The 16,018-nt window shown below is 36.8% G+C and overlaps 1 protein-coding gene across 2 annotated transcripts in view; it reads right to left on the bottom strand.

The window, feature by feature from the left end:
- AVL9 (AVL9 cell migration associated) overlaps positions 1 to 16,018 on the bottom strand; it is a 39,408-nt gene that overhangs the window by 654 nt on the left and 22,736 nt on the right. The window contains exons 10-16 of one of the 2 annotated variants that reach the window (XR_006166835.1): positions 15,094 to 15,641; positions 12,174 to 12,308; positions 11,118 to 11,337; positions 9,631 to 9,748; positions 8,649 to 8,702; positions 6,548 to 6,636; positions 5,413 to 5,678 (exon numbers count right to left, since the gene is read on the bottom strand). Coding sequence is in view for 1 of the 2 variants with exons in the window: in XM_042806427.1 (XP_042662361.1) it covers positions 5,584 to 5,678; positions 6,548 to 6,636; positions 8,649 to 8,702; positions 9,631 to 9,748; positions 11,118 to 11,337; positions 12,174 to 12,308; positions 15,094 to 15,641 (1,259 nt within the window). In the remaining variant the exon portion in view is untranslated. Of the gene's footprint in view, positions 1 to 498; positions 5,679 to 6,547; positions 6,637 to 8,648; positions 8,703 to 9,630; positions 9,749 to 11,117; positions 11,338 to 12,173; positions 12,309 to 15,093; positions 15,642 to 16,018 lie in introns of those variants that run through there. The other variant, XM_042806427.1, reaches the window with a different exon arrangement.

Genomic DNA, 16,018 nt, shown 5'->3' with positions numbered 1-16,018 from the left:
TAGGCAATTTTGAACCTATACAGAAGAACTCAACAAGGCAGCTAGACTTCCAAGTTCCAGTCACAACTGAGATTAAGCTACCTGTGTGCAGATGATGTCAATTTATGGGGAATAAAGTAATCTGAGTAAGGTTCACTATTTAACTATTTACTGCCAGAAGTGATTTTAACTATTTACTGCCAGAAGTGATTTTAACTATTTACTGCCAGAAGTGATTTTAACTATTTACTGCCAGAAGTGATTTTAACTATTTACTGCCAGAAGTGATTTTAACTATTTACTGCCAGAAGTGATTTTAACTATTTACTGCCAGAAGTGATTTTAACTATTTACTGCCAGAAGGGATCCATCTCCATTTTTTTATGAATCCATACACTACTTCTAATATTTGATAAAGAATGGGATCAAGATCAGAAACATCACAGAACTAAAGCTCTGTGCCTGCTTTAAGTCAGTCTCTCCTCTAATGTAGTATTAAAGACTCAAAACACCATGAAGCAATTTGTCATCCATCTTTAATCATAGTACAATAATGTAGTGTTTCTGCTTTTAATGAATACTTTCCATATTGCCCTTTTTAATGAAAGCTAAATACCTGCAAGAAAGTAAAATTATACTGCACAAACAACACGATGTAAATTTATCTTCCAGTGTGTTTACACAATTATTTGTGTTACATTTTAATAAAATGACAAAAGCAGGGCTGTGAAAGAATGCCAGGAATTGATAAAGGAACTGGTAAAGCTGACAGAATGACCCTGAAGAAGCAACACTGTAATTATAACAAGGAAATGCTGAGATAAGCAGGAGGGATGACACCACAAAACCATCAAGCAGGGAAATACCAAGATAAATGCACAGAAACCAAAGCTGCTAATTGAACCAAGGAGAGAACCACCTGATTTATGAGTGAGCTTTCCTCATTAACATAATAAAACCCCACCCTTGAGTAGGAAAAAGTCACCTACCAAGAAAAGCCCCTTCCTCCCTGAACCTGCGTAGTTAAAAAAGAGGCTACTGGGACTTCAGACCGAGACAAGGCCTGTTGTTAACCCGTGAGGAACACAGTGATAAGAAACAAACCAACGGTCATTATGTTACATGTGTATTCCTGTAGTTTGAAGTGTGTCAGTGTGTTGCTTGCCTGTGTGCGGTGTGGTGGCTTTGGGGAATTGCCACCTAGCACCCAGCTCTGCACAGATATGGATTAAACAAGTATCTTGACTCTGGGTGGTTTTTGGCTCATTTTACACGGGGTAAAAGAACCTGAATTTAGGGACAACACTTTCATACGGTCAGAAAAATTTTAACAAATTTTAGAGAATTGCAACCATTTTCTAGACATCAGCTTCATCTAATTCACATCAATGTTATTCAAGGCATTTAGTTTCCTCCAACTGGAAACAGCGATTTACCAAATCATTCTCAGCTAGTGACAGTTACAGTAGAAGTTCTAAAGTTTTAAAACAGTTCACTATAGCAGAGAACTGGATGTGCAGCAATTAATTTACTCAGCATCCTGACTTTGACTAGATGTCACAATCCAAATGAACTACATACTATTTTAAAGCTAAATCTACATCAAAATTTTACAGTCGTACTTAAAGTTCTTAATGATGTAATCTACTGAATCAATTCACAATAAGCAGGACCCAATAGGGAATAAAAAGTCACACTAGAGGATCCTCTTGTCCTAAATTTGCAAAAAGCAACATGCACAGTTTAACTGAAAGACATATTTCAAAAAGATTGCCAGTGTATTACAAGCAGCTACCAATGCCAAAAGCAGATGCCTCCAAGTATCTTCTGGAGGGAATAATTTCTTAAAATAATACATCGTTTTGAGCAGATAGAACTTTAAACAGGTTGGATGTATTTATTTTTCAAGCAGCACAAGAAAAATCAAATACATTACTTGTATGTTCAATTATCAAGCAACAGTTTCTATGTTTAAGAACTGAATTCACACCTTCACTTTTAAAATTAAATACTGCCACATTAGTTTGTCTGCTTAGTAGTAATTTGTACTGAAATCAGAAGCTTGTTTAGGCAAAATACTAAATTTAATTACAAAAGTGCTTGAAACAGATGCACAAGGTCAAACAAGTGCAATGTACTAGAACACTGATCTAAAAATGATAATTACATTGTGATATTTGAGGAAACTGGTGTCAGATGTGCACAGGAATTGAGGTTATGACGTGAAAATGATTGATGAAAAACGCCAAACATTTTAGTCAAATGAAATATTAGGTCAACAATACTTAGTCTTGTGGGTTTTTTGGGACTTAAATCTATGCTCAACGGGCAGTTCCTCAAATGCTGGCACATACAAAAAGCAGAGATTGATGCCTTTGACAGAAAGTTGAAAGGTGTAAGTCAGTACGTGCTGCACACTGGCAGCCAGAAATACCTTTGCAACACACATTATGACAAAGCTGTAACAATAGCTTCACAGTTGACTCATTAGAGGTACCATCACCAATTCATTTAGGACTCTTTCTTGCAGTGCAGGAACGTATATCAGGGTCTTTAAGACGGAAGTTGTCTGCCTAAATTTTTCTGAGTAAGTAATAATGCTTGCACTAGGTATTTTAAAACAGAGGGGAGGAAAATAACTTGCATTTGCACTGGATTTAACTAAAGAGGTTACAACCATTAAATTAAGAGGACTACATGAGCTTAGATAAACCTCAGTGGCTGCATGCCTTCCTACAGCTCAAAAGTAAGTTTAAGCAAATGGCAGAGCAAACATTCATGTTAATGAAGGTCACATATTATGAAGATCACTTCATTTCTACCCACTGCATGAGTCTTAATCACTGTATGAGTCACAGTCCAACTTGCTAGCAGGATGCTAGTTCTTAAAAGGATTGAAAATAAATACCAGTTTCTTCATCTATCATTTGTAAAGAAAGGAAAATACTCATAATCAGGTTGTATGTTTGGCTCCACAGCAGAGACAGCGGGAACAGTGGGAAAAAGACTTCAGAGAAAGATCTGTCTGGTCACCTTGCTCATAAGAGAAATACTGTGAAGTATCATAACAGAGTCCCTGTACAAAGCAGCAAGCAGCTGTGGCTTGCTGAGCACTGCAGAGGACACCTCATTCTGCCTTTCCTCAAATCAATCTACCAAAACAAACAAACAAATCAGCTTTCAGATATCCCTGGGCCACCGAGGCAGTCTGTGGGAGTAAGGAGAATGCAGAGAGCTAAACAAATTTGCTATACAAATTTGGGGCACAGGAGACTTTTACAGAAGAAACTCAGGTGAGGAGGTGACAAAGACAAGGATATCGAAAAGGGATACTTGAAGGTCCTGTTTCTATACCTTGTACATGTAAATACCTCCCACTCGCGTGGCTGTTAGAACTCACCATCGTGAGCTCCTAAGCCTAAATTTACCTTGTATGCCTTAAATTGCTGAAGTTAGTTTTACAGGTGCTTAAATACTTTATGCACCTTTATTCAGTCTTCACTACAACATGAAGCCTGACCACTTAAATCCCAGGCAGCTGATACACTAGCTATTTCACAAAAGCAAGTGATTATTTTTGATTATTTTCTTATCTGCATGCTGAATCAGAAAGCTCTAGATTCATAATGAATAAATGCAGCCCTAGTCTTATTTCACTAGAGCTCTTCCAGCATATCAATTATTACTTAGTCTTTGAAGAGATATAAATGTCTATTAGAGAGTTGTGGAATAAAACAGAAAAAGAGCATCAGAAATTTTAGGAAATACACAAATACACACAGATCAGTAGCAATAGTTGCAGTTCTATAGGTACATTTTACTTGTATGTCAGAAGCAGTAGATCAGTAGAGCTTTAGGCGCCTTTTTCGCCATTCTCACATGAAACTACTCAAACTAGTTGTAAACTCTCAGGTTTTCCACAGCCATTCTATCTAATTTGTCCTGGAAAAAAAGTAATGAAGGCTTTAAACCAGATCCTGTGTTTTCAAATTGCTGTTTGAAGCCATAAGACTAAAAACTAAGCTGTTCAACAGTAACTGTGTGATGCAAGTGTGGCTTTTCTATTAGCTTTTCAAATGCACCTAAAGGCATTAAAACTTAATTTCTTAAATTACATTCAAGCCTTCTTGTCTACCTCTTGTACAGCTGCTGTATTTTATTTGAGGAATAGAAGAAATAACCATGACTTGAAATCTTGGCCCCGGAAAAGAACATGGTGAAGTGCTGACCAATACTGATGAGGCAATAAACTGAGAGCCTTTTACTACAGAAAATTGGAACATTTGATAACGTGATGTAGAAAATGTTAACAGCTATCGTGTGGGGATGTCAGAAGGCATAGAGAGGCACACACATTGCAAGAAACAGGAAATAATCTCTCAGAATCAGGAAATGTAGGAAGTGGAATAAACTTGCACACAGAAAACACCACATGCATGTTACATAGAAAATACAGCATTATGCCACATCTTTTCATATAAACTATTATATTTCTTCACACAAGGATACAAACTGAGCTGTTTCAGTTACTCAATTCCAGCACTACTTTCTTTATGAAAAAAGTAGCTATCCAAACAGAACATTCCCTGAGTCAACACAGAAAACAGATATAGCTGATTTTCATTTGGAAACGTCTTCATAACTTTACCAGGAAAAAAAAGAAAAAGTGCCACACAGTTTGGTGCTGTGCTCGTTTTAGGCATTTTTAGTTCTTTGTATTCAATGCACGTAATTACATTGATGGTGTAATTACATTCTAATAGAGAAAGACCTCACAAAACTATGATCCAACCCCGATTTGTGAGAATTGTTTTGTAATATTTTTCCTGAAGAGGTGTCTCCAACTGGAATCCCACTCACATCCCAGGGTAAAAACACAGCCAAAACATATGCAGAATTATGAAGGCCTACTGCATAATATCAAGAAATTACTGATTTTGCAATTGTCACACAGATTTGGGGACACAAAGAAAGGTAGAGACAGATTAACGCAAACAACTGTACATGGCTACAGAGGAGGGAAAAAAAAAAAAAAAAAAAAAAATCTTAAATCAGCCACACTCTGCACCCTGCCAATTTTAATTTGCACGTGAAAGCGAGAAAGTTCCACCTGGCTTGGAACCCTTAATGGGTTTTCACCATATACTTTTTGCAGAGATGCTTTCAAATCCAACCTGAAAGAGGAGTCAGTGTTTATATTCTGCTTATTTCTAACAAGAATTCACAAACATTTGGCTATTTGGATTGAAAAATATAACTGGTTTTCATAAATATTATCAACATCCAAGAAAATGTACAAATCTAAAGTCAAACACATTTGGCTTGCAGCAAGCCCTGTTTGCTAATGTCTTTATAAAGGCTCAGTTTTAAAGTAGTCACTTTAAATACAACCGATATACTGCAGGTGCCACCCCATTGTATGGAGACACTCACCATTCTTCTATAATTCCAGTGAAACTGAATGGTAACATTTCATGTGTGCTTGCAAGCAACATGTTTTGGTCCTGGGAAGTTAATCTCCACTCCTGTTTTGGAGCAGTCTTTTTACAGCTCAGAGAAAGCATCGCACCTGAAATTTTCAGCAGTGTTGTGCAAGACTATCAGTTAGTCCCCAAGGCTTTGGGTTGACTGTGTAAAAGTGGAAAACCATGATGACATTGCTGATTTTGCACTTGTGAAGGCTCCTCCAACGGACTGACCTGTGTTACAACAAAAAAGAAAGGTCAATAGCAGTGTTACCACTACTAAGCTACTATAAAGAAATATTAAAAAAAAAAAAAAAAAAAAAAAAAAATCACACAATCAGTTGCCCAATTTGGGATATAAAATCCAAGTCCAGAGTCTGTGTCAGAAAATATTCAAAGAACCTGAACACAGAAGCTCAGCAGAAATGGCTTATGTTGTCCTTTGCCCTGGAGGGCTTGCTAGACTTTGGGCTGAAAGGTGTTCATAGCCAGAGTGTACAACAGCAAAAAGAGTAGAGAGACTCCAGTGGAATGAAAGAGGAAGCTAACCAATTTTTGGCAAAGCTATTGAAGAACAACTACCAGATTTTTCAATGGGTGAAGTCACATTATCTTGCACTGCAAGATGACAGTGTGATGTCGCCCCTGTTCAAGTGCAACAAGTGCTTTTCCAGAAAACTACAGACTATTGCAAAACCTGCAGAAACTGACATAATGTCTTCCTCTGATTTTGACCAGCTCTGGATAGTTTCAGTCAAAGTGATATGAAAATGAGAATAGCTCAATGCAGAAGGTGGTGTTGTGGTTTAAGCATTTCCAGATTACATGAAAGCTTTTACCTGAACAACTCTCTTCCCACGTTCGCCTCCAGCCCACACTGGGAAAGGAATTTACACTAATTTCTTTGTCTAGCTGCTTCTCTTTCTACTATTACACAATATACAGGGCCTCAATCAGCAGCTTTACCCCTTAAAATGTTGCTCTGCTCTGTATGTATGTTATAAAGTATACTTGGATTAAAATGAAATATAACTGAGACATAGGATGCTTCTCCAAAAAAAAGATACAGCTTAGATGCAAGATGGTTTAATATAATTTCTTACCTACAGCTTTTCCCGTTTGTACAACATTTCGACTAGTAGAAACCATCACATTTCCAATCTTCTTTCCACGTTCACTGTTTTGCACGGAGCTAAACAAAAGAGATACTGAAGACTGTTAGCGGACTGACTTCTTACTATTTCTAGGTGTAAATAAAATACATAGTTAAAATATTCATCAATACACACACAGACTCACATAGCATACATATATATAGTTTTTATACATATATTTATATATATGATCAAGCCCATAATTCCTGCATGCATTCCATCCATATAAATCAGTTAGGCAAGCTTCTCAGAGGAAGAAGATACTGTCAGCAAGACAGGAACCAAAACACCCAACGGTTCATTCTTATGCAACACACTTTATACCTTTCCTAAATGTTTACCAAAATGCATTTATGTTCTAAATTACAAAGGCAGATTTGAAGTAGTTTTGAGAAATTTTAGTCCTAACATGTAAGCTTTAAATAAAATGGTGTTACTGATCAGTTATTATTCTTTTTTCTAAATAGAGTTTATTTTGATTCTTGCTTTAAGATTAAAAGTTTGATCAAGCACAGTTTACACTCATACTTTAACTTTGCATGTTAAAGACATGCAAAAAGACTACAGACACTACCACTGTTTGGAAAGAAAATTACAAAAGCAATCGGTTCTACTGCACAAGTGTGATCACTTGAAAATAATCTCATTTGGTTTAAAACTGTAACATTCAATTCCACATTTCAGGTTTTACAAATGCATTTATGCAAAACTTAACAACACAGCACGCCACATTCTTTTCCCACTTTCAAAATCTTCAGTGTAGATACAAAAAGCATAAAGAATGGAGTACACCAAGAACAAGTTTATGTTAGGCTCAGTTTGCAAAAGCAAGTCATTTTTTTGAGTATCTGATAGCAAGGTCACATCTGGAAAATAAAGGCACTGTTGTAAAAATGTTAATTATTAGAGACACGCTAAGAACTACTGGTCCTTTTACACTGATTTCAGGCTACTCAGAAGAGTTAGTATTTCCCCTTTCAAACACAAAAATAGGGCAAGTAAAAGACTGTAGACACCTCCACATCTTTCAAACTAAGTCTTTCTACAAAGACCATCCATTAGTAATAAGTGCTGCTATCAGCATCCACCTTATTGAAGGCAATTACCTTGAGATAAATCTTGATTCATTTGCATTCTCAATCACCATCACGGAAATTTAATCTGCCCTTGGTCAGCAAAAGCAACAAAAAGATTCTGCAGGCTGAAGTCTGAACCTTTTTATTCCTCAAGCTGTTGTTCTATGTTAGCATGTATGTTAGGCCTACTCACAGCATACTGAAAATATCAGTCTACAGTCAAGGCAGGTGCAGAATCATCAGCGTGTATGTATTGCTGATTTACAGGTATCTTAAAAAAAATAGTCTCTGATGTTTTATGGTCCACATACATAACTGAGAAAAAAATGTATTTTGCCTGGTGCATAAATGAGAAGAGATAGTTAACTGCAACTCCAAGTCTGAATTCTAGCTTCAGTTAGAGCTGAACAACTATGGGAATAACAAGCACCACTGAGTTTTAGAGTTGAGACCACTGAGTTAAGAGATGAGACCAATTTAAAGTTCAGTTGAGCATGGTGCAGTAATAGATTATGTAAAACTAATTTCAAACTTCTAACTTGAAGAAACTGAACCATGTCTCAGTACATACACAGTGAACTTTGAGAGTTTTAGAACAATGCTATATTAAAAAGCTGTTTTCTCCTAAAAATGAGACCTAAAGTCAATTACAGAAAAACATTGATGCAAGTTTTAACAGCTTTAGTTTACAACTTAAAAATAAATATACAAAAGCCTTATAATTGCAATGCAAAAAATCAGGGCTCTATTATGTAAAGTCCAACTCAAAATAGTGCATTAGCAAAGTTTTTCCTGATTTCAGGAAAATGTTCCATCTTTAGATGTGGTGATGTTTTGCAAGAGAACGTTGAGTATAGTTTCACGTACATGGCCAATTTAATTATTTTGTTTAGTTCATCAACGCAAGAGTTACACAGTTATTAATATTTGACCACACTTTTAAAAATATACAAATCAAAGTACTATATACTTACTGTGACAATCTTAACTTAACATCTGATACAGAGTACTGTCCTTGGAATGGGTGGCTAGAAGAGGAAGAAAAACACAATAATTTATTTTTCCATGATGAATCCATATCACACAATTACTGGTTGTACTCCTCTCTGTGGCTTACCAAAAAAAAAAAAAAAAAAAAAAAAATCTTTTTAGATATACTACTATATCACTTCACTGACAGTTAGGTCCCAGTGACTATTCAACTTTAGATTTCTTATGAACTACCTGTAAGTTGCCTTCTATTTACAGACCAGATATTAACAATCTTTTCACACTAAGGCAGAAGCATCTCCTTCTAGCAACACAGACCAAATGGAAAAAGAAAAGAGATCCCTTGAGTAGACCAGGAGAGCTTTGTAGGTCTAAAGAAAAACCTTCTTCAGATTACAGCAGCTGACAAAGCAAAAGCAAACAAAACTCCCTGCAGTACAGTAATAACTGATGCTAAAACACATGCACAGCCAAAGTAGTTACCAAGCCTGGCACCATCTAATCTTTGAGTGAAAACACAATAAAACAATCCAAAGTATAGAAGATGCAACACAAAACAGCCAGCTCACCTCCACCCCCATCAATGACAACCCTGGATGCAGCTATTCCCTGAACACCTGGAAGCAATTAATAAAAAGCAGAACCATCTGGGGACAGATCTGGAGGAATGACAAACTCTGTAGCTGAGGACAGCCAACCAACAACTTGTTCAAGTTTCACTTCTCCTGACTCTGGATATATTTTTCTTCATAAAACTACTGTCCGGAATTAGAGTAAGGTATTGAAGTACAGAAATACTCAGTTTCTGTACTTGGAGAACAGGGCCCCAGAGTTTCACCCTCAGGGCTTTATAGCAGGATCAAGGGGAACGCAGTAATTTTACAGAACAGTGTGCCTGGCTACACATACTAGAAGCTCTCCATTTTAAAATGTTAAATGCTTTTTTAAAAAAAAAAATTTCCTTACCTAGAATTTACCTCTGCAAGAGCTGGATGCTTGTTGCTATTCCATACTCTGTAGTTGTGGGTATTTTTCCAAGCTGCTACAAAAGCTGTTCCGAAGTCTGACAAAGTCTTTTCATTGTCTGATAAAGATGAGAATTTGCAGCAATTCATAAGAAACATAATAAAAGACAAATTACTTTATTTTTTGAAAGAAAATTTAAAATTTTCCAGGGTCTTATCAAATCAAAGACTATTAAACCTCTAGTACTAAGAACTGGGCACTTCAAAAATGTTTTATTATTTTAAAGTGTCCTAAATATACAATGCCAAGACAAGAGGGGGAAAAAAAAAATTCTAAAAATATTTTTCTTGGGTTTAATTCATTTAAAGTTCTAAGTATAGAGCTCAACTGGAAAAAAAAAAGCCATCCAAACATAGGCGACAACTTATTCTCTGGGCAAAGAATGGCCACATAGCAACTAAGAATAAAAACATCATTTGCATTGGTCTTGGTCAGATACACTGGGCTTTGCTATACTATGTTACTACTCATTCAAATTTAGTAAACGCGAAATCCACTCCAAAACTATGGTATGAACTACTGTGGAATAAACTTATCATAACAGCATCCCCCTTAAAACATTGAAGAGTGTAGGAAATAATTTTAGACCCAGATGATGAAACAGTATGAGTTTCTAGAAAACACCGAAATTTCATACCAACCAGGCTGGTAGCATCTTAAAATATTAATGTTGTCAGATAAAGAACTTAGCATCTTCCAGACTTTAAAATCAAGTTCTCAATCCCATGTTTTCTCACAAATACCACAGAACAAGATCCGAATTAGTTAATTGATGTTAATAGGGAATAATCACAACGAGAATTAAGTTAACAGGGTCAGTGCTGGGCAAACTAAATGTTTTCCACAAACAAAACAAAACACTGATTCTTTTAGTTATATTCATGCACAAAAGGTTGGAATGTAGAGAATTCCGAGTTCAGACAAAAAATGCTGAACTCCAGAAGACACAAACTTTAGAGCCTCTAGGTAACACTTTTCACTTATGCGAATCCCTACTTAGGACCATGGCAGAAAGAAAGAGATGAAACAGCCTAGTAAAACTCCCTGAAGACAGCCACTTAACTTCATGTCTCCGTGAATCCAATTAGTTCCCTACAATTAACTTCAGGTTGCAATAGTCTGTAAGACACCCAAGTTTGCAAAAGTCTCATCACATATGAGGTTTCAGGTACTTCTACTTATGAGGAAAGCTTAATTAAATCAAGGAGATGGAGACAGTCAAAGAAGAAAGTGTCTGTAAGGCTGTGAAGTAAGAATTAGTAATAAGCTTGTCAAGGAATAACAAGGTTAGCCAAGGACAACCAAAAAAAAAGCAGCCTAAAATATTAGGTAAAGGGAGATCCAATGATAGGCCACATGTTTAATGCAACACAGCAAATGCTCATTACAAGCCCCTCATCTCAGGCCCTATCAAGGGACTGTTCTACCTGGTTGCAGCACGGCAGCAAGCAGTGCATGAAGGTAAGCGCTGAACTGGGCCCTGATCCACTCATCTCCTCCTTCCCATCCAGTGCCATCAAGGAAAACATCATCTCTGTTCTCAGTCACGTGCTTCACCAAGTAATCTGCAAATCTTAGGTCAGCCGTTGTTGGGTTCAGGATCTTACGGAGTTCTGGATCATGGATTTGTACGTGAGCATCTTCTATCTGTTTGAAATAATTCCAGGGGTAAACATTTATCTAAATAAAGCTGCTTACATATACACTACTATATATTGTTATCTAAATCTAAACACACAGCCCCCCAAAATATCAAGAAAAAACAAACGGCCAACGAAATAATGAACTAACAGTTCTCAGAAAGTCAGATACTCCTCCGACGTAACCAGAATACAATCATCTTCCTGGCACAAAGTAAAAGCTGCTCATTTGACAGGATTTGGCAGGGGATGTTTGGTGCTAACATTTGTTTTCCTAGAGGCTTTCTGATTATCACTTCAATTTATTAAGTTGGTTACCTGTATGAAGCTATCTTAGCTTACCAGATGCTGATTATATAGTTGTATCTATTTGCTAAATTGACACAGTGTTTTCTGGGATACTATTATTTTTAACCTCTTGATTAAATCAGAAGGAAGAAGTCAATAGCAATGTGCTTTATTATCTGACTGTATCTGTTTCTCAGCTGCAAGCACTTATTTTTGAAGACCTTATTACAAAGTCATGAAAAAGAAAACTTGACACGAGAAGTAAAATTACACCATCAACAAAATAAAAATTCAAGAAATGCCCTGCAGATTCAAATACTTGATATAAGAATATACAGGAAAACATGTATTAGTTTTGCACAGCTTATCTAATCCTATTTTAACAAATTATACAAATTCAATAAGCTTCTGCATTTAAGAATTTTTTTCATAGGGAAATAATTCAAAATTTGAGCATGAAAGTGAAACTTTAAAGTTATATTGAAATGCAACCTCTGCTTGCCCCGCCCCCCCCCCCTCCCCCCATTCAGTAAGTTCAAATGCAGAGATTCATACTTCCACAATTGCATCACTCAGATGTTTCTGCTGACGGAACAGGATATTGGTGGCTCCCGCAACAAAGCCACGGACTGTTACATCTGACAGGAGATGATGCTGCTGCAGTGCCATGTATGGCAAACAAAGGTATCCCTAAAGTAACAGAGATATTTAAAGGATTAACATAAGGCCAAAAAAAAAAAAGTCTATGTTCAGAGCTTTTCCTAATAAAAGCCAGAACATCCCACCCAGAATAAACCTTGGTTATTACAATTTCAGCCACGATTATCTATTGTTTTGCTACTTAACATCTGCAAAGCAAAGCAACCAGATTCCACATTAATTAAACTTTTCAAGAGGTCGTGTTGCCTTTCAGTCTCAGGACTGAAACTGAAATACAAAGCAAAAGGACAGGAATCAAGTGTGTTTATACGGCAGCAGAATAAGCAATATAAAACAAGAGTGAGATGTCAGGTCAGTTCAGAGACAAGAAGTCAAAGGAGATAAAGATTCATCTCTCCAGTTGCATACCATGAGGTCTTCTGGTAGTCCAGAGGCACAGAATGCAGTAAAGCTATAGACTGCTATCCACATTTTGTAGGTGGAGATACCCAGGCTCCAGAGATAGCAATCAATGTTTGAAAAGCACATGCATGCCCGGTTAACAAAAACAGGACAAAAAGCAATACACTGTGCTTTTTAGCCACTCCATGCTTGCAAGTTAAGCTAGTATCCTACATTCCAATTAAAAAAAAACCAAAAACAAACCCAAACATTTTGAAAAAGGCATTGAGGGAAGTCATTGAGAGATCACTGAGAAGCGGCTATAGGTATTGTAATTTTCTTTTTAAATATAGGCTCAACACGCCCCTGAAGTCTAATACCGAAGTCTAACTCCAGCTGTTCAACTGCATACAGCACAAAGCAATTTATTCACTAGCAGAAACCCAGAAGGGCTAACGGCATACTGGACAGAAAAAAAAAAAGCACATGCACTTTATCACACAGTACATGGTAATTGGAAACATATGGAAGAGAGGAACACAACCATTCTCTTTTGTTATATTAGACACAGGGATGGCTTTCCAGATGACAAGCACTTATCAGCTGAAAACAAACAGCCTGTGTCAAAGGGACAACGGTGCTTTGAGAGCAACCACCAACCTAAAATGGAAAATTTTCAAAAAATATGGCTTGAGGAGCTGGCAAAGGAAGATTTAATCACTGTATACTCAAGTAACAAAGTCTTGGAAATCTTTCACTACTTAAAGTATCAAGTGTCAGTTCCCAAATTCACATTTGTCTCTAAGTATAAAAACTTTTATTTCCATTAAGGTGTTCCATTCTTTTTAAAAGAGTGCAAATGAAATGAGTATTAGATCTTACAGAACTGATACTAAAGAAACAAGTATCACAACCTTTTTTCCCTTATGCTTGGGTGTATTTGGATAATGTATTATGCCACCGGGCAAAATCTCCTCCCATTCCAATTTGTCATATTTATTAGTCTTTCTATGGCATGGCATAAAACAACCCTGAGATGAGAGTTCTGAAAGAGATTTAAACTTTCCAGTAAGCAGTTACACTATAACTATGAATCACATTTTTCTGATAACATAGATATGTAAAGCCTTTTCTACTTTAGTTACATTGGATGAACTCAAATGAAAAGTGCCTTTGTGGAACAGAAGGTAAACATGCAGAAACTGTCAGCTTCCTTAAAATTGTTTACTTTTCCATTTTATGAGCTTAGTAGCAATTTGAGTTTGCACTTGTAGGCCCCCTTATCAATTATTTTCTTCTTGCTTATAATCTAGTATTTTCAATGGAATTAGACTAAATACAATATACAGGCTATTCTTTTCATTAGGGAACAAAAGGACAAACACTAGACAGCAGATCTTTGTTGAAAAAGCATTTCTAACAGTGATGTGAGGCAATACAGGGCAAAGACATCTGAGCTGCTCACTTGGGCCCACATAGCATACCATTTCCAATAAAAGTTATTGTGAGGAGCTCAAACCACTTTGAACCTCATCAGCTTGAAGAAATAAATCTGAATCTTCTACTTTCTGGGCAAATGTTTATCTAAAAGGCTACTATATTAAAAACAAAACAAAAGAAATGTATTGTGTCAATTCTTTTACTGACAAAAGTATCTTTAAAAGGGACACATTTTCCCTGTTTTTTTATGAGAAACCAGCCCTAGTAAATGTATTGATTGCTATCTGTATGCCCATCAGAGTCCTTACAGAGACTCTGGAATACCTGGAGTTCAGTTAGGCATCAGCACAAGCTTAAAATTCAGCAGCTCAGCACCATGCCCAGGGAGAGAGCCAGAGGCAACCATGAAGAGTTCCCATGTAAAGAAGGGTGAAATTATATATATATAAAATATATATATATTTATTTCTGTATGTGTATATATATACACACATATACACAATTTGTGCATATATACACACACATACACATTTATAAATATATATATGAAAATTAGAAGAGGAAGACATAGGCTTAGGTGTCAGCTAAGATATAGCTTTCAGAATCTTAGTTTAGATTAAGGTATCTAAACACTTCTTAAGTACTCTGATCTTGCCCTGTAGAGGTTAGATCAACAATTCTTCAAAGTAAAAGAAAACAGTAGTTATTGATACATACCATTTGTTAACCACAGTGGGGCTGCAAGTTACCATCATGTAGAATTGCAAATAGTATTTAAGCATACATATGAAAAGTGGAATGCATGTGTGCGTGCACACACCGCTCTCAGACATTCACTCATGCTTTCCACCTGCCCAGGAACACTTGCCAGAGGCCATACTTACATCTTCTGCAGTACCCTACTGTCCATTTGGAGTTGGGTAACCAAAATTATTAGCCACTTCTGAAAAACAGATGTCTTTGTGTTACCAGGCATCATGAACAACATGTTTACCTTTGTAAAAATAGCCAGCGGCATACCATACTGGTCCTCTTCCAACCCAGATATCAGTCCTGGAACAAACACCGTGTGTCCTGTGTTTGCTTGGGGCTGCACAGTGATTGGAAGGCTTTCTGAGCTCATGCCTTTGCTCGGTAGATTTTCAGCCTGTTCTGATGCTGTATTTTCACGTTCTCCTTCTTTCAAATTAGACTCCTCCAAAATGCTAGGATCTAAGGTCTCCCAGTCACTTTCCGAGGACGCTGGAGAAGCACGGGAAGGAACTTTCAAGCGCTGCACAGTACCGTTGGAGGACTGAGCTCCGTTACAAGTCTTCTCTGACTGGGAGAAAGACATGTTTGCTTTTCGACCTTCCAGTGAATGGTTTCCTGCCATCTTCATGTCTCCCTTTCCCATTCTTAAGTTTGTATTTGAAGTATCAGCAGCAGACACAGAAACACAGTCATCTAACTGTGGTGTATTCTCCTGCAGGCCAGCATCCTCAGATATGCTCTTTCTTGGTCTATAATGTGAGCAGTCAGTAAGACCATGTTCAATCATACCTGGAAAGCAAGAGTACATGTGAATATCAGCATCTCAACAGAAATTTAAGTGACTTTTGTTAAAGAAATGAACTAAGTGCTCTTGTGGGCACAGTGGAAATCATGTATTTTAAAAAGCTACTTTGGGGTTGGGTGTTAAAAAAACAAAACAAAACACCAACCAAAAAAATCAAACCCCACACTTTCTCTCCTACAGAATCTGCCCCAACTTTTTTTGCTTTGAGAAGACTGGTTAGAAGCTAAGAATTAGCAAGGTTAGGGGTTTTGGTTTTGTTGGAGTGAGGGGTTTTTTATTCTTTTTTGAAGAGGGCATGTAGAAGGAAGAGAGACGTTTATATTTTTGTTTCTTAAGGAACTCGACAGGAATGTGTGACTTA

Source organism: Tyto alba, unplaced genomic scaffold, assembly GCF_018691265.1.
Source record: "Tyto alba isolate M040663 unplaced genomic scaffold, T.alba_DEE_v4.0 Super-Scaffold_46, whole genome shotgun sequence".
In the NCBI taxonomy this organism is placed as follows: Eukaryota; Metazoa; Chordata; class Aves; order Strigiformes; family Tytonidae; genus Tyto; species Tyto alba.
Note: the sequence above shows the minus strand (reverse complement) of the source record. Positions and strands in the feature narration are given on the sequence as shown.